The 18,591-nt window shown below is 36.2% G+C and overlaps 9 protein-coding genes across 9 annotated transcripts; 2 read left to right on the forward strand and 7 right to left on the reverse strand.

Annotated features, from left to right (window-relative positions):
* Positions 1-126: 126 nt before the first annotated feature.
* Positions 127-1,098, reverse strand: FDP41_006410 (uncharacterized protein; the record flags this gene model as incomplete). Its single annotated transcript, XM_044710043.1, has 1 exon — positions 127-1,098. One exon carries the CDS (start codon positions 1,096-1,098, stop codon positions 127-129), a length of 972 nt encoding a protein of 323 aa, XP_044559091.1.
* Positions 1,099-2,344: 1,246 nt separating this feature from the next.
* FDP41_006411 (uncharacterized protein) lies at positions 2,345-2,659 on the forward strand (the record flags this gene model as incomplete). The annotated part of the gene is made up of 1 exon (XM_044710044.1): positions 2,345-2,659. The coding sequence occupies one exon, from the start codon at positions 2,345-2,347 to the stop codon at positions 2,657-2,659; it is 315 nt and encodes a 104-aa protein (XP_044559092.1).
* Positions 2,660-3,660: 1,001 nt separating this feature from the next.
* FDP41_006412 (uncharacterized protein) lies at positions 3,661-4,667 on the reverse strand (the record flags this gene model as incomplete). The annotated part of the gene is made up of 2 exons (XM_044710045.1): positions 3,661-4,015; positions 4,201-4,667. The coding sequence occupies 2 exons, from the start codon at positions 4,665-4,667 to the stop codon at positions 3,661-3,663; spliced, it is 822 nt and encodes a 273-aa protein (XP_044559093.1).
* A 359-nt stretch (positions 4,668-5,026) lies between these two features.
* FDP41_006413 (uncharacterized protein) lies at positions 5,027-6,791 on the reverse strand (the record flags this gene model as incomplete). The annotated part of the gene is made up of 2 exons (XM_044710046.1): positions 5,027-6,136; positions 6,360-6,791. The coding sequence occupies 2 exons, from the start codon at positions 6,789-6,791 to the stop codon at positions 5,027-5,029; spliced, it is 1,542 nt and encodes a 513-aa protein (XP_044559094.1).
* A 746-nt stretch (positions 6,792-7,537) lies between these two features.
* FDP41_006414 (uncharacterized protein) lies at positions 7,538-9,790 on the reverse strand (the record flags this gene model as incomplete). The annotated part of the gene is made up of 1 exon (XM_044710047.1): positions 7,538-9,790. The coding sequence occupies one exon, from the start codon at positions 9,788-9,790 to the stop codon at positions 7,538-7,540; it is 2,253 nt and encodes a 750-aa protein (XP_044559095.1).
* Positions 9,791-10,126: 336 nt separating this feature from the next.
* Positions 10,127-11,429, reverse strand: FDP41_006415 (uncharacterized protein; the record flags this gene model as incomplete). The annotated part of the gene is made up of 2 exons (XM_044710048.1): positions 10,127-11,085; positions 11,372-11,429. The coding sequence occupies 2 exons, from the start codon at positions 11,427-11,429 to the stop codon at positions 10,127-10,129; spliced, it is 1,017 nt and encodes a 338-aa protein (XP_044559096.1).
* A 484-nt stretch (positions 11,430-11,913) lies between these two features.
* Positions 11,914-12,909, reverse strand: FDP41_006416 (uncharacterized protein; the record flags this gene model as incomplete). The annotated part of the gene is made up of 1 exon (XM_044710049.1): positions 11,914-12,909. One exon carries the CDS (start codon positions 12,907-12,909, stop codon positions 11,914-11,916), a length of 996 nt encoding a protein of 331 aa, XP_044559097.1.
* Positions 12,910-13,095: 186 nt separating this feature from the next.
* Positions 13,096-15,972, forward strand: FDP41_006417 (uncharacterized protein; the record flags this gene model as incomplete). Its single annotated transcript, XM_044710050.1, has 1 exon — positions 13,096-15,972. One exon carries the CDS (start codon positions 13,096-13,098, stop codon positions 15,970-15,972), a length of 2,877 nt encoding a protein of 958 aa, XP_044559098.1.
* A 181-nt stretch (positions 15,973-16,153) lies between these two features.
* FDP41_006418 (uncharacterized protein) lies at positions 16,154-17,900 on the reverse strand (the record flags this gene model as incomplete). The annotated part of the gene is made up of 4 exons (XM_044710051.1): positions 16,154-17,131; positions 17,264-17,386; positions 17,456-17,565; positions 17,627-17,900. The coding sequence occupies 4 exons, from the start codon at positions 17,898-17,900 to the stop codon at positions 16,154-16,156; spliced, it is 1,485 nt and encodes a 494-aa protein (XP_044559099.1).
* Positions 17,901-18,591: the final 691 nt, after the last annotated feature.

The following is an 18,591-nucleotide window of genomic DNA, read 5'->3' on the forward strand; positions in this document are numbered from 1 at the left end:
AGAATTCAACACATTTTGAATCAGTCTATTCATCGCCTGATATCTATTAAAAAAATAGTAAATATGTGATAAAAAACATTTTCATCCATTAGTGAATAATGTCTCTTTACAAGTCAATTCATGAATCTACTTTTCTCTAAAAGTAATATAACCAATCAAGTAAAAGAAAGTATTGTAGCCAAATCCGTCAGTCATTTCACTTTCTAATAATGGATTCTTAATAGTCAAAATCCATTGCTCATTTGGATTTAAATAATTCTTTCTCAACATGGCAATGACACTTGTCGAATTGTCGTATCTGACAATTGGCAGTTCATAGGAAATGAAATCCACACGTTGTTGCATGACTGCTCTCACTTGACCTTTTCCATCAATAATAAAGAAACTTCTCACATTATCTTTAACCTGTTGATTAATCGTCGCTCCATAAATACTCTGATTTTGCATCACCACACTGTCACCTGTCAAAGGCATACAATTCGATGCATATTTTCCAATCGTAATGGTATCAGTAAGTGCAAAAAATCCACCCACCGCATTACTCACACCCTTTCCATCATTCCATATCAAATCCATCGTGGCAGGCAAACTCCAAGTTCTCAATTGCAACGTTCCCACACTCCATCCCTTTCCATTTAAATTAAATTGTTCTCGAATCAATTCTTCCGAAGTCATGTTATTAAAACGTGAAATTGCAAATTCACCTCTCGAAAACATATCCCTCGTCAACACAAAACTATCATTTTCTTTCATTGAAACATCTTCCAACAAGTCACGAATTGGACTCGACTGTTGGATGTCATCCGTCGATGTCCATAAATAGCAACTTTTTGGTGATTTACTCGATGACACTCCCAACGCAATCACCACCGCAAGTGTGATGCAAAGAATTGTTGAAATGGCGAAGGAACCTAATGCGAATCCAAAGAGATGCCATACATGAGTCGATTGTTCGGGATGAATGAATTTTTCAGAGTGAGGATTGGGTGATGAAGAGTTGTTGTTATTGTGGTGAAGAGAACGAGAATGATGCGATCGGGTGTTGTGGTGATGAGAGGACGATGTGGATTGAATGTTGGTGGGATGGAGAGAGTTCATGTCAGACGAGATTTTTTTAAAATTTCTGGAATGACAAGTGAAAGGGAATTTGAGTGAAGCAGTCAAACAAAATAGTCGAGCATTTGAATATGCTTCAGAAGAGTTGAAAAAGGCAAGGATATAGTTTTTGAAGTTGCCAAACAACAAACTCTATCCCTGGTATCATCAGAAAAGATAGATCCACCAACTATTTTGAAAAAAACTTAATATGGTGTATTGTCTTTCATTTCATCAGACGAAAAGAATGACAAGGATTTCATGAATAATATTGATAGAATAATTGAGCATTCAGGTTTGCTATCAAGAAAAGGAAGAGAAAAAACAATTAACCTTGTTGAATGAAATGCTCTCCAAAGATCAGAATTTCTATTAAGAAGAAGAAGGAAACAATGTCTTGTAATGTTGAACCATTAAAAGTAATTGTATTCCCTTGAAAATTGATTGTTAAATGTTGTACTGTGTGGAAACAGTAGCCTCTAATTTGTGGATTTTTGTTGTAATTCGCAAATTCATAATGCAACACAGAGATTGCACCCGACGAAGGTTCGCTTGAGTGTCGATTAGTATCTGATTATGCAACTCTGCAAATACTTGGTTTCATTGAAAATTGACAAGTATTTTCATTTGAATCTCTATGAATTTCAACAACTAAATATTATTACTTTCAAGTCTATTTCCGAAAGCTTTCTCATTTCGTCAAACGAACGTTTAGAGAGAAAACACAAGTTTCGTTAGAGCTCATCGAGCGAGCAATAATAATAATTGAAAACAAAGTAACACTTTCAACATCTGAGCTCAAGTCTACAACATTGATTGAAACAACAATGGATTCTAAATAAGATCTCCTGTTTTTCACTGGCTTGGGTTGTCTTGGTGTCAAACCTGTGTTTTTTGTTTGAAATGTAAGATTCAAAATTTGTCTTAATGGCCCCACAATTTTTGGAGTTTGCAACGACGTGAAAAGCTCCTCTTCAATTCCAAACACTCATTGGGTGAATTAATATCAATCATATCCATCTCGACGTTTGCTACGATTTGGATTTGTTTTGATATTATATATTTAGAACGACAAGTGAAATCGAATGAGATCACGAGATTAGCACAATGTAATTTGCGTTTCAACCAAACAGACACAAATAAATTCCCTCCACACGGTCAACTTCTCTCTCTCAACAACACCTATCATGTCTGCAAGATCATCACTCACTGAAAGGATTATATTGGAGGAAATTCGACAAACAGACTCATGGAAATTGTCAGAGATATTTCAAAATGTTTCAGACAGAGCTTGAAAGGAGATCGAGTGTTTATGTTGGAAGCAGTGAAGAAACAAGGTCTTTCACTTGAATATGCTTCAAAAGATTTAAAAAAGGACAAACAAGTTGTATTGGAAGCTGTCAAAGAAAATGGTTATGCACTCCAATATGCTTCAGAAGATTTCAAAGAAGACAAACAAGTTGTTCTGGTTGCTGTAAAACAAAATGGTTACGCACTTATTTGTGCTTCAGAAGATTTCAAAGAAGACAAGGAAATTGTTCTTGAAGCAGTGAAACAAAGCTGAAAGGCACTTCTATATGCTTCAGATGATTTGAAAAAGGACAAGGAAATAGTTTTGGAGGCTGTAAAACAACAGTCGTTACACTTGGCATCAGAAGAGATAGATCCACCAAATATTTTGAAAGAGCTTACTGCTAAATATGATTCTATGGTCTTTCATTTTATCAGAATTCTTAATGAATAATATTAAGAGAATAATTGAGATGAGCGGTCAGGTTTGTTTTCAAGAAAAGGAAAAACAATTAACTTTTTTGAATGAAATACTCTCCAAAGATCAAACTTCACCGAATTGTGATTAAACTTGAAGATGATCAATTTGGTTGGCAAACAGCAAGAGTGACCCCATTCATGGCAATCAATTATTCGATTCTTTGAGAGAACAAGTGAAGAATGTATTGCATGAATTACAAGATGAAGTCTAGCTCACAGATATTGTTTTGAGCTATTTCGAACCCACCTATGGAGACATGCTCATTCGAAATGACCAGGATGTTCATGAATGTTTGGAACTCTTCAAAGATGCATCTATTGAAAACTCGAAAAAGCTGATCAGAGTTTCAATTAATAAGAAGAAGAAGAAAACCTCTCTTAGCTAAAGAATCTTTCAAGTTCGAAACAGAAGAAAATGAAACGTCCTAAACTTGATATTGAAATTTTGTGTCCTTGTAGATCGTATGTGGTGGAATATGAAGAAGATACAAATAATGACTTATTGGAAAACAAACATATATGTTTTGAAGATTGGGAATTATTTGTCCCTTATTTCTTGTCAGAGGAACCATTAACTGAAGATCATATTAAGCTGTTCCATTTGCTGCAACTGATCATCAGTTTCGTCGTATGTCATGTCATTAATGACATCATTAAATTGATGAATATGTCCAACCTTTTGAGATTACACTTTATGCTTCGATCACACTCTAATAATCAGAGGGAATTGTCAACTTGCAAAAAATTGTATGTGTTTAATGCCTATTCAAAAATGTATTTCAAATTTCATTAGTGTTAAATCTTTGAAATGCAAGCCCTTACTTCAGGATCGTTGAAACACTGAATGAAATGCTGATTTTGAGCTGTCTTGTCATCGCCCTTGTTCATTCTCTTGAGACAATTGGTGATGCTTTTAGAGCAAAGCAGTGACGTGTTGCAATGTTCAAATTTCATGGTATTGATCATATTGTTAAATTCTTCCTTTGGAATCTCTTTCTTTCCATGAACGCTTCTTGGATGTAGATCTGCTAAACTGGAAGGTTTAAATTTGAGACATGGATTCATGGTGTCCTCAAGTATTTGTTGCTTCATTTGTGTATTTAAGGCATAGTCTTGAGATGAGTTTTTGTCAAAGGCAGTATACCATTCACTTTGAAATCAATCATCATTGTGAATACACAATAAAAGTTCATTGACACACCAATGAAATAGTTCATGCATTCCAAATTTGCAATTCCCATTTAAATATTACACATATTATGAAAAATTATTAATAAAAGAATTAATGAATATAATGTCATTATGTTTCAAAACAATGTTACCACAAGTACATACATTGGCGCTGATTCAGAGAACTTTCCAGTCATAGCCTTCTTCAATTTTTCCTCCAATTGAGTTTTCGTAATTCTCTTTTGAATGCACTCAGCAGTCGTATGAATGAATTTTGCCAAACTCTCCTTCTCTTCGGGAGTTTCTTCCACTTTTTTCTTTTGTGCACTTGGCAAGGCTGTTCGTATCATAATTTCATGAATGGGTTCATAATTCGGAAAACAATCTTTTTCTTGCCATAACACCTTTTTTGCCTTATCACTATACAAATCATACTTTTTAAACAAATTATCAAGACACGAGTAATAATATCCTGTTCGGAACAATTTTTGAGCCTCATCTCCTCCAACTGCTTGTTGATAAAAAGTAAATGGAATGAAACAAATGGTTGTGTTGAGAGTATGTAATTCATACATGGAATCCAAAGAGGATGGATCCGATGAGGTATCTTTCTTTCTTCTTAGCCAGGACATTTGAGAGTGTATGAAGGATGATGAGAAGGATGATGATGAGAATTTTTTTTCAATCAAAATTCTAACTTTCTTTTTTTTGGAAATTCAAACCTCTGCTTTGAAACGTCATGGATGAGGGCATGTTGTTCATATTATAATATTAATGATATTATTAAAATATATTATATTATATTATTAATATTTGAAAAGGAGTTCTTTATTGGTCTTGTTCATGAATTTGTTTCACATGGATATGATGACAAAAAATTCATTTTGAAATTTTTGACAACACCATTTGAATTTCTCTCTCACATCCATCTTCATCAATTTGGAATATATTAATCAGATGTATCTGTACATTCTTCGACTATTACTACAAATTATGCTTCATCTTCTTCAGCAACGACACCTTCATCACTTTCATATCCAACACTTCTCATCGATAAACGTTGTGAATTTAAAGTTGTTGAGCTTTTTGGTTGTGTCGTAGTGGTGGTTGAAGTGTCATGTGTCATTGCAGTGTCACTCATACTATTTGTTGAAGAGTAATAACTTTGAGGGTTTGGAAGTGCTTTCCGCACGTCACGTACGAATGCTGCTCTTTTCCTTACTGGAAGTTTCACTTTTCTTATGACAGCTGATGTTGAATTGGATGTGGAATTTCCGTCATCTGGCGTTTCTTCTCGACAATTGGATTCTTCATGATCGTCGTCGTGATTGGAATCGATGGAAGATAGTCGTATGTGTTGATTCAAAGAAGAAGATGACAAGTAGGTAAATGGATTTCCAGTGCTTGTGGAGGGTGACATTTGTGGTGAAGTAGTCCTTGTTGTGGATGGTTGTTTTGTTGTCACATATGGATTTGGCATGACAGGTGGAGGTGTCATGGGTGATTGTCTCAATTTACCTGTCTTGAAATCAACAATTTCAAATACAGGAGGTTCCGAATATGGATGATTGGAAGAGGAGGATTGTTTTTGAGCTGCATATGGATCTGTTAACACGGGAGGAGAATCCATCGATGAAGAAGGAAGAGGTTGTGGAAGTCTTCGTCCCTCTCCTTGTCTCTTATTTCCGAAATGTGCATTTGGAAGAGGTTTTCTGACATTGGAAGAAGATGGTGAACCCTCCAATGTGGATGATGGATTGGTTGTTGTGGTTGCTTGTTGATTGGTTGTTGAAGATGTTGTGGTTCCATCTTCGTCTTGCATGAAAATTAATTCTGCCGATTCAATCAAAGTAGTCATTAAGCTGTTCGAATATTTAGAATCTTGTAAAATTTCCATATGATTCTGAGGAAGATCTGATTTCAATAAATTTGGAGCAAAAACAATTGCCAGATTGCTTGGTGACATTTTGTTAACAGCCGAATTGGCAGCAACTCTTTTCAAAAACAAACATAAATTCTTCATAATCTTGAAATTGGTAGGTGGAAGGAATTTGATGACTTTTTGAATCATCATTAAACGAGGTTCTGGATCAGGAATTCTCTGTTCATATCATGTTCGTATATTAAGTATTGTACAACAATATAGAGTTGTCAACCATTACAAGAGTTAGAGAAATTTGGAATGCATAGATATTCAAGGAGTGTGTAGATTTCAAAGATTGATTCATGAAAAAAGTTGTTTTTCACAGATTCGTGTGTCACATTATAAATGTTCACATCAATATTCACACGAACACACACGAACACACACGCACACGACTTACCTCTGCTGCAATAAACATTCCATACTGTTCATAGGTCAGCAATGGGTCACACAACTCTCTCAAATATAACTTTAACAAACTCGATGCCAAGTGAATCTCATACTTTTCATAGGGTACATCATATTTAATATTATTTTCCAACTCTCGAATCACTTCTTCTTCGTCACTCTTTTTTGGTGAAATTCTAAATATTCCTTCAACATTCAATCCATGTTTTTCTAAATGCTCCATTGCCTTAATCACAAAAGGAGGTAAATCATTGGGATCGCTTGGAAGTTTCTTTCCAAACACGTTGGAAGAGGCATATTTTTCATTGACTCCTGGATATTTGATGGATGGAGAAGAAGCATTATTGGGTGAAGGAGAAGAAGGAGAAGGAGATGATGGTTGTTGTGATTGTTGTGGTTTCTTGATAAAATCCATAAGACCCATCTTGTACAGATTTTTTTAGTGTGATGATGATGATGAGAATCACGACAAGGTTGTTGTTCTTGTTGCTGTTGTTGTTGAGAGAATATATTCTCGAGGATCCTCTTTATGGAAATTGTTGGATAGTTGCAGAAGAATGTAGAAGGGATGGTTTGGAACGTTGATATTTTGTTGTTGTGGTGGTTGTGAACGACAATGATTTTTGCTGCTGCTTCTGTTGTTGTTGTGAGTGAAAAAACAAGAAATGGAGGATGATGAATGTGTGCGGAAGAGAGATGAGAATGAGAAAATATGAGAGAGTGCACCACAATTACAATGCTTGACCAATGACGGAAGACAATTTTTTTTATGGATGTGTGTTTGACACTCGACGCCGATTGCGGCAAAACGAGAATGACCAGTTGATTGAGGATTTGCAAAATTGCGCAAGGAATGATTTTTTGTGGTTCATCAAGACAAAAAGACAAGTTGATGAAACCACAACAACCACAACGATGCTTGTAGAGGCCAAATTCTCTCTATTCATGTTTTTGTGACTTTTTAAGTTGAGACACGATTCGGATGATTCGTTGATCCATTCATGCCCGCAGATTCTTTTGTTGTTGTTATCGCGATACAACGATTTGGTGTTTATTCCAAAGGCTGTTAAATTTAATAATTAATTTGTTCATATCACATGATTTCTCTTGTGTACACAAAAATGATGCATGCTACATACCACAAGAAAGGTGGGCTTGCACGCAAAATGCTTAGAGTTGTTGTTGCTTTCTCGAATTTCTCTCATTGATTTCCTCATTAAGGTTTTGCTGGATGCATGCCAAAATCTTAGGTTTGTTTTCGATAGCATAAAATTTTGCCATAAATTCAATTTGTTGGATAGGTGAGCATATTCTTACATTTGTTCTTGCTTGAACCATTTCATACCAATCGATAGAAGGAGCTCTTGCAAGAATACTCTTTGTGAAACTTGCAACCGACTCTTCATTAACTCCCCAATTGCGTCGATAAATTTCCTTCCAAATGACTTCAGATTTTGCAATGTCGCACCAATATCGGCAAACAAGCATCAAATTTACAATATCTGTCTGGTGCAAAAATAAGAAAATATAAGTCAGAGCATCCTTAGTGAGAATCTTGTTAATATCACCATTTTTCTTCTGCTTTTGTTTGAGCAAGACTCCAAAACCCTCAATACATTGTCTAAGAAATTCAGATGAGAAATATATACAATTTTGTTCGCTGGAAGGGCTGCCATAAATATTTGCCGATGTAATTTGTTTTGCTAACAAATGTAACTGTGTTTCAGTGGCAGTGGGGAAGTAGACCACCTTCTTTTTCTTTTGAGTGGTTGTAATTGTTGCAACTGGTGTTGGTTGAATTGTCGAAACCTCACTTGGGGGTAGTGCGGCCAGGAGGCTTTTACCCTTTCCTCTTGCAATGGTTACAGGAGTGGTGACAAAATTAACATGGGTCTCATCTTCAGGAATATAATCTGAATCTTCTTCTATGACATTCTTTCTTTTTCTTCCACGTCGTTTTGGTTGTTGTGACTGGGTGCGATGTATTTCATCCTCCGCAAAAGCGTTTAAATCCAAGCTTAAATCCATTGTATCCTCGGGTTGAGTCACCACAACAGGCGTCATTGCTGCCGCAGCTTGCTTGTGTTTGGAGGGTGGCCTACCACGTCCTCTCTTTGGAGTGACGACAGGTTGTGCAGGGATGGAATTGACGTCAACCCCATCCTCCATATGAATGACCATTTGCTGTTGTTGTTGTAGCAACTGTTGCTGTTGTTCGGCAAGCTTCTTTTTGTTGCCTGATCCTTTTGGTCTTCCTCGAGATCTCTTCTTCTTCTCGGGAGTAACTTGTGATGCATCAGAAGGCAAAGATGACGATAAACTTCCATTCTCTCCCACTTGTGTTTCTGTTTTGATTGAAGTGTCCAAACTTGCATCTAACACATTTCCATCTCCGTCCAAATGTTGTTGTTGTTCGGAGGTGTGTGGTGTTGCCGAACCATCCTCCTCCGCACTACCAGCAGTGATAGAATGCTTCATAGATGGATCTCCTAACACAACAAAGCTCTTGTATCCCTCTCGTCCACCTGTTTGAGGATCCAATGTTAATGAATGAGTCGAATACTTAATACCACAAGCATTACACAAGGTTCCAAGACCCAAGGGTCCCTTTCTCCACGTTGGGGTGTCATTCACTCCACAACTCGAGCACAACTTCTTGGGCAACACTATTTTGCTTTTGATGGTTTGAACGAATTCATTGTACTCGTCGCTTCCTGGTGTAAGAGGAACAAGAGGAGGATTGACCGTTTCGGATGCTTTCTTGGCACCAGCTTTCTTCTTTTTAGGTTTCGAGCCAGATGTTGCTTCTCCGGGTTGTGGGATGGCCATTACAAGGCTGCTCAATGAAGTTGGAGTGGAAGATATGGTGGAACTTGCTTCGGAGGTTGGAGTCAAAGAATCAGACACTATATAGCCAGCAAGTCCTTCCTGTATTGAAGTGGGAGCATGTTGTTGTTTCATGGTGGAGGATGTTGCTGTCGGTAATGAAAGGGATAGACTTGTTGTTCTTGGAGTGGTTGTTGCTGTGGTTGGAGGAGTAGTAGTGGCGTTGGAGGACAACAAGGGAAGTTGTTGATCACCACCCAAAGAGGAAGACGAAGAAGAAGAGGCTGTTGAAGAAGAAGTGGAGGAGGAGTTGGCTCTCTGTTTTGTTGCAACAGGAGGTGTGGCCGATATCGAGATGGTAGGTAATGTTGTTATTGTTGTTAGCAACGAGGGAACAGGACTAGTCGTTGTTGAATCCACAGGATGAACCGAGTGGATGTTGCTACCGATAGAACTTGCAACGGATGCTTCAGTGGTGGTGGTGGCATGGTTGTTCCCCGCACCATCATTCTCATGTGTCCCTCCATTCTGTTCATGTGGTTTGAGCGGAGGGGCAGAACTTTCAGAGGTTCGCTCTGATTTTTCGCTGACGTTCATTTTTTTTTCAGTTAATTTTTTTCGTCTCAAAGCTCTTGGGTCAACGAAGTCAACAGTTTGGAGGTGTTCAGTGGAACCAAGCATGTCTTGATCTCAATGATGATGATGTAAATGTGTTGTTCAATGGAATGGTTGAGAAAGACATGCTTGGTTAAATTCCTCAAAAGATGCATCTTGGAAAACAATTAAAAAATGAATGTTTGACAATATGCGAGTTGGAGGAAGCTGACAAATAAAGACCCATACACATATCAATTCCAAATGTGTACAATCTCTCGAGTAATTTAGTGCTTAATTAAAATACATCATAATATGGGTAATATTTTCTCATCATTGTCACATCTGTTGGGCGCTATTCGCATAATTTGAAATGTCTCCTTCTTGTGACATTTTAAAAGTACAATAGTCGATAAATTGTGACTTGGAAACAGTTTTTGTCTCCATGCTTTCTTTGGTGCAATCAATACCAAAATGATTCAATATATTTTGAAAGACAAATCTCGCACAAGAGTCTGGATCTTGCAAATGTTTCGGAAGTTTCTCAAGCTCAAATGGCCTTAATTGTAGATAATTATAAATGATTTCGAAAAATATGGCCATGTCACGAAATGAAAGGCTTGACGAGGAGTGTTGTTTCTTTCGTGACGGATTATCAGTATCTTCCACAAGTTGAGGACATGTTATAGTGGTAAAGACAAAATCTGCAGTTATTACTTTGTTTCCTTTTGCATAAATATCATAAGTTGGTAAAAGATTATGGAAATGAGCATGTGTTCGTTTGGGTGGCAAATATTCGTGAGCAAAGAAATATTTAGAGGCCATCACGTGTGACGTTTCAAACATGAGATCAGGAAAAGAAATTACACCGGGTGAAGTATTGAAAGAATTCTTGGAAATGGTACTTGAGTTGTTTTGTGAACCTGGCTGTGGAGAGGAAGTACCTGTTATGTTCTCTTGGCGTTGATTAAAATTTGGGCTACCCTGAGCCTCTGGTGGTGCTGTTGATGTTGTTGAAATTGTTTCTTCTCCATTTCTATTGGGTAGTGTTGGTTTTTCAGATTGATCATAATTAGAGGTGTCCCATGATTGAGTTGTCATCTGTTGTTGTTGTTGTTTATCTTCGCCTCCGTTTTGAATGGTTGAGGATGGCAAAGATGAAGCCGGGCTGATGACTTCATAACTTGAAGGAAGATTCTGTATTTTCATTGCAGAAGCAAATCGTTCTTTTGAAATTCTGACATCTTGGAATTGTCGATAAAACAGAGCATACCATTCTTTAATTTCTCTGATCGGAACTGCATTTCATTAATAAATTAATTTTCAATGAATATAATATTTGAATTTCGGCAACGAGCAACATGATAATCATCATACGATGTGTTCAATTCCGATTAAATTTTCCAATATTAAGAATTTGTTACCATAATGCAAATTGTCATCATGTTCCGACGTTATAATTATTTTCCAAAATCAATAATTGCAACATGTGATGAAATCAGAATTATGTCATAATACCAAAACAACACAAAACGACCCGGTGCTTGATGACATCATTCTTCAATCCTCCCGGTTCAAACTTACGGTTTGTTTTTTGGTGTATCTCCATCACCGAATGCCTATCCAGTTGCTTGTTTCCCATTTTTCTTTGTTCAAACAAGGAAATTCAATTCGGAAAGAAATCAATAGGTTCGTTTCGAAAATTTACTGTAAATCCATTGATGAGATCATGTTCAGTGTTGAGTACTGAGATGTGTTTGGGTTTTCTTACTTGATTGACAGCAGCTTCTAAACCCAAATGTTCCACACTTGAGTCAATGTTCTCACAAACGGAATAACTAGATTCTACTTGTTTACGTTCGAGTACTTTTCTTTGAACTCTTACCTTTACGGGCTCTGAAATGATCAACACCATCGATGGTGCTTTGACATTGAAAGCATCCAGTGTTTTAAAGGTGGTCATGTTGATTCTTACATTCTAAATATCAAGTAGTGAAATAAACATCTCTATTCATGCAAACACAATGAAACTGCAATAAAGATCGACATGACTTTAGACAACATCTTGAAAGATATTGAACAAAATGTTCTCCATTTCATGTTCGAAATTATGTAAAATTCACTCTTTATTCTGCAGGGACAAGAGGAGCAATCCGAATGCTATTGTAGTGCTCACCGAGAGCATAATACTTCTTGTGATAGGTCACGATCAGATTGGATTGTTCTGGTGTTTGTGATTTCGAATTGCTTCCCATTGTCACAATACCATTGTCTTGAACAATTTTCAGGACATACTGTTCCTGACATAAATCAAGGAAGGCTTGAATTTCTACTTGACCTCCCCACTCACTACTATGCTCTACTGTGTCCGCATATTGATCCATGGTTTCACAAACGTCCATAACAAATGGAAAATAATCATCTGCCTTTCTTCTCAATTGATTTGCAATTAAACTTCTCAAATGCAGATACGTAAAACCTGTGCTTGATGATAAATTTTTCAATTCTCTCTTATTCTTCTCTGAGAGCTCGTTATTTGCTCGTATTAATAAATCCTTTGTATATGGATTTGTGGTATCTTTTAAATTAATGTTCAATTGATCTGCAAGAGATCGATACAAACAATGACCATCGGAATCAATCTCATGAATGCACCAATTATTTTCAAAATATTGTTGAATCCTTTGAATTTCAATATCCCTCTGAGAAACTCCGCCATCACTCAAAAACTCTTGTTGAGCCTGTAATCGTTGTTCTTGTTGCTTTTGAACTTTCTTTTGTTTTTTCTTGGCGTTTTTCTGTTTTCGTTGTTCGGCTTTCTTTTTCTCTTCCTCTTCTTTTTTTGCTTGAGCCGATTGTTTACTGGAAGCTCCACCATTCGTCTTTTCATCATGTTTCTCCTCTTCATCCTCATCATCATCACCAACAGTACTGGACATTTTAGCCTCCCACAACTCAGTTTCATGAGTTTGTTTTAATTGCTGCATACGTTCCTTCCATTTGTTTTCGTACTTTTTCTTTGCAGCTGCTCCGGAGAGCTTTTGTAATTCCACTTCTCTCTCCTCTTCGAGTTGTTTAATTTCTTGTTGATGACGAGCTTCCAATTCTTGAAGTGAAGACATTTTTTAAATTGATAATGAATGGAAATACATTTCCAAGTCGATGGATATCGTTTGAATTATTCAAATCTCGATTAATAGTAAAAGGCAGAATCAAACTATTATTCAACTACATCTCAAGAAGAAGTGAACAACCTGTTAAATGAACCAATTTGCGTTTGGAATTTTCTTGTTGACCATTCATAAAAAATGTCTTCACGAAAAAAGCTCATTCCGACAAGCTTGTCGAATGCGTCTTTATCGGAAACGAACAAGAAGGAAATTATTATTATATCCGATGATGACGATGATGATGAAAATGAATCTCAAACAAATCAAAATCATTTGAAACGAAAAAAGGATTCCACTCTTCGGAAAGAACACGAGGAGGAAGATACAAAGAAACGAAAAATAGTAACAACAGAAGTGAATCCTAATGAACATTGTATGATTGAAAATAATATTGGGACACATCCATCCAAAGAAAGCACCCATTACTCCAATCAAATTTCAATCGAGAATACAAATTTCGAAAATCCTTTTTTCAAAAACATTCCTCTCTATCAGATGAGAATTATTGTCAGCTTTTTGGATTTTTTGTCCTTTTTGAAATTGTCACAAACATGTGCTTTCATAAGGAAGGAGTATTTTTCAAAGCATGAATTTTGGATTGCATTGAGCGACCAAGTGTTTGTTAATTCTTTGTCGTCAAGCTTGGTGTTTGACAAATCAAGCACAGAGTCGATTGCAGTAATTCCGAACAAGTCCTCTCTCGTCACATTACGAAGCTTTTTTTCTATTTATTCTGAATACTATAGCTTTATTACTCAAACAAGTCGATTGATTTTAGATTTCGATAGCTACATGTACAATGTTCTTGACAAGAAAGATGTAAGCGTAATATCGAACCAATTTAAAAATTTACGAGATCTCCAATTATTGAATGTCAAATTTTCAGAAAAAGCAAGTGCTCAATTACTGATTATCAAGTCAATCATCTCGAACCAAATGCCCGATTTACGGCGTTTAAAAATTACATTTTCAAAGAAAACAAAAGGCACCCGTTCTCTATGTGAATCTCAATTTTCTGAGGAAGCCAATGAATCCGAATTTTCACAATTTTCATCCTGCTTAAAAGGACTTGAATCCTTTCACATTGGAAGTGTGACGAGCGATTCAACATCCTCTGAGTCCACATGGACTCCTCAATTGTCTTGGAAGGAGCTCACAGAAATTGATGCATTTGCTCAGGAGAGTTTATTAAGCTTTGGTGTGGAGAGCGTGTACTCGTCGGATTTCAATCAACTTCTATTTGGAGACAGCAACAAGTTTTTACTTCCTCGATTGGAAGAATTAATTATTGGAAGTGTGTTGGACAATTGCGGTAGTATTTCTAAAGGAATGATAGAACGAGCGAGTCTGAAAAAGCTCATCATTTCAGAATTCCTTACTCACAATGCAAATGTACTCCAATTTGTTGTGAAAAATTTACCAAATATAACATATATGGATGTGAAATTGTCATCTCCCACTGGAGAAACAAAGCCAGATGGCAAGATTTATCTCAAAAGTGACTCGTTACGATTCTTGAAATTCAGCGATTTCAACAAGTTTTTTGATTCCAATTTAATACAGTTGGATTTACCAAATATTGAACACTTAAGTTTAGAAAATTTTGGTGAAATATCCATCCTTCAAGAGAAGGTACATCTTTCAAAACTCGAGATTAGAAACTCAATGATTATGACAGGACAGCTTCACTCAATTTTATCCAAATGTGCAACTTCCTTGCGCTATTTGAGCATTGATACTTGTCCCAACGTGAGAAATATTCACCTCTTAAAAGATCCATATGAGGAAAATTTCACATTCCTTCGTCACTGTTTTCTTTCAAATTGTAAATTGCTGGAAAAAGTCTCCCTAGCGTGCATTGGTGTCCAAGCAGAGAATGTGAAATATTTATACATGCAGAACTTGTCGTTGACCAATTTACAGAGCTTAAGAGAATTTCGAATTGAATTGGGAACGAATCAAATGACCACTCAAATTGTTTCTCTCAATCTTTCGTTTTGTGATGGACTGAAAGTGCTCCATCCTGAGACATCACTGAAATCTATTCAAAATCTGACTTTCACTGGAGGATGTGACTCTCATTTATGGAACTCTATCATTCAAGAATGTCTAAAATCGTCTCAACACTTGAAAACTCTCTCATTCAACTTTAGGAGTCCATTTGTTCATGCATTTGCATTCAGACTTTCTAATTTGATGAGAGTCATTTCTTCATTGGAAGAATTCACATTGACTTCTAAATTTTCAACAAATACCTTCATGTTCAACTTCTCATCTCCATCCTTAAAGAAATTGAAAATCATCTCAGAAAATGAGAATCCTGTTGATTTTTACATTACGATGCCCCTATTAGAGAGTATTGAGCTCACACGAATCACCAACATTCGAATTAAGAGTAATAATCTCACTTCATTGAGTGTCACCAATTCTAAAATTCGACAATTAGCCATTTCTTCAGAAGATCAACAACCATCTAAATTGGAAAACATTTACCTTCATACAGTCACTGGAGACGCTTTGGCAAAAACATTATCAGAATGTCCTCAACTAAAACACCTCACACTCATTCAAGTGGAAACAAAAAACATTTTGAAAACCGTTCTACCAAGATGTGAATTACTCGAAAGTCTTTACTTTTCGGGAACGGTTCGAAAATTGGAGGTGATTCCTTCCTTACGAGTGCTGACAATATTTTCAGAAAATCTTCAAAGTGTGGTCTTTCCCAAAATTGATCATTCCAGTGTTGACACGAATCATGTGGTGGAATACAAATTGGCCACATTGAAACTCTCGTTTTGTTCAAACCTCTCCAAAATTGATTTGAAAGAAACCACACTTCCATACCTTCGAATGGTAGATGTTCGAGCTAGTAAAGTGGAAGATTCATCTCTGAAAAAGATGATTTCAAGAGCACCTCGGTTGACTTGCATACGAGCTGGAAATAGTGCTGTGAGTGAATCGTTTGAAAAGATGATTAAGGATGGAAATAGAAAGGCCAGCTTTACAAAGAAATAGAGTTTAATTTTTGCGATGGATTGAATAAAAGACAAAATAAGGTGGATGACAAATACCAACCTTTAATAGTCATAATCTATGAAAGATTTGTCGGTGAATTGATGGAGCAATAGTCACATCATATCTTCAAGAAATTGCTCATAAAAAATTGATGTCCACATCAATTAAAAAGTCATGAGGACTATTGATGCTCAAGTGATGTTAAAGTAATTGGAAAATGTTGATGTCCAGTAGTACAATTTGCACTTGTGTGAGGTTCCATATGACTAAACGATGAAAGATATTTTGAAGTGTGATATTCACTCAAATTCAAATCATCCAATACTCCCTCTTCATCAGATATATCATCCAAATTGGAATCTTGAGGAGTAGTATTACTCATGGTGTGTGCATTTTGAGACATCTTTCTTTTCTTCTCTCGTTGAGCAATTCTCTTTTTCAGGAAATTCAAACTTTTATCATCCATCAACTCGACGAGATAGGATAAACTTTGTTTCTTTCGCTTCTCTTCCATCATGATTTTAAATTTGATTGCCCAATCCAATGAATAACTCCAATTTGTAAAGTGTACAGAACATAAAAATCTTGGAAATATATCATTCTGAATCATGTTCAAAATATAGGAATGAGCTTGATTGAAAATGTCCAATGTCAATACGGATGATGTTGACATTTGTGAAATTTTCTTCTCAAAAATTTCTTGTAAACTTTCTCGTATTTCCCATGGTAAATTAATTTCTTGAGGTCCATAAGGTCGAACAAATCGTTCATAGATCGATGTGGCCATAGTCTTTAAATCTTTGAGTTTTTCATTGGAATCGAAAGAACAGAATGATTTGTCAATTCGAGAAAGGATTTGCTTGTACACCTTTCTGTATTGATTTACAGCATAAATAAATTCTAAACTTTCTTCACACAACTCATCTTTCATAAAGGAATGAAGATAATCAGCAGAGTGAATGTCTTTAATCATTCTCTCAACAGAAAAAATGTCACCAAGACTAGTTTGAATTTCATTATCCTCGGCAGAGCCCCACATGGTTCCATATTCATTGATTTCAGAGTTTGAAAGTGGTGAAAGAGTTGAATTTGAGAGTAAAATATTTTTTGAAAGGAACTTGAGTTGTAAATGAATTTCTCCGGTGACTTTGTGAGTGAGCTGTGAAAAGTGTGACAATGTGATAATTGAGATCATTATTCGAAAGATTGAAAATTTCAAATTTCATCGTGATGTGTTGATGATTAAAATTTTCAAAGATTGAAATTTTCGTGGCGTAATGAAACGACTTACACTTTGTGATTTGAGTTTGTACCACTTGTCTGTGATATCTGTTTTGCTTTCAACAATGGCTTGTATGGGTATTTCAACAAAACCAAGAAAATCATCAGTCCCGATGGTATCTTCGTCCATGACCTGTGAATATGACAAGTGACAGTTCAATAATCATCCACATTCTTGACACTCAAAAAATAAAAAACCTACATAGACCACTAATTCTTGTTTCGTATCCGTTAAATCAAAACAAAATTCTTCATTCCAAATCGGATCTAAATTCTGATAAATAACTTTTGATTTTTGCTGAACATTTTCCACTAAATGTCAACAGTCATTGAATTCAAATTGAAATGATGACCATTCCATTTAAACACATACCCACCAACACACAATACGGATCACTTGTTCCATTCACATCCGCAGCAATCAATCTTCTCGCTTCCACCAATTTAATCCAAATTCTTCCGATCATATGAAACGATTCTTCTTCCATGTGATTTCCATTTCCGGAATGTTGATGATCATGAATCCAATCATGATGAGGAAGCATGCTTCCGAAAGAAGAAGGAATCATGCCATTGCTGTTGGGATAGACATGATGATGAGAAGGACGAAAAAATTCGACGGAACCTCTCACACTGTTGAAGACCATTTTTTTTTTGAATGAGAATTTTGACAGCTAGCAGGGACTCTCACGTCCGACTCCATTTCACAGATTCCTATTGCCCGGAGCCCTCTTTTCAACCAATACAAGAAATGGACAACCCAAGAAGTTGCTTCCATTTTGACTTTGGATGATGTCGTTGGTGGAGCCTCATTGTCTGTTGATGATGTCAAACCTCTCGTTGAAGCTGGTTTCAAAGGAAACTCTTGATAACATTGTTCATAATATCAAAGAGGTCGGAAAGCTAGCTGCTATTTCTTTGTTAGAAGACAAGTTCAAGGACAAGAATGGGATGATTGAACCTCGTCTTTCTGATACTTGTTCAAGCGTGGTATATTGGTCAATGATGCATTGATGCCCAAACTTTTTCGTTTGTGGGACAAGGGTCAAACAAAGGATGCATTATGCCAATCAAAACTAAACGGTGGGGCTGGATTAACCATAGAGCAAGCTCAGCCTTTCTATGATGCAAAATTTGATGGAACAACTCTCTCAAAGATTGTGTACGAACTCGAAAATGCTCAACAAAATGGGAATGAACTCTCTGTATCATGAAACAATTTTTTGAAAACCAGATTGATTTATCCACTTGCACAACTGTTGTGAATTGGATAAAAGACAAATTGATAGAGAAAAATAAGATACAATTACCATTATTGAAAACCGTTTCTAAACGAAA

Source organism: Naegleria fowleri (assembly GCF_008403515.1).
Source record: "Naegleria fowleri strain ATCC 30894 chromosome Unknown tig52, whole genome shotgun sequence".
Lineage (NCBI taxonomy): Eukaryota > Heterolobosea > Eutetramitea > Acrasida > Naegleriidae > Naegleria > Naegleria fowleri.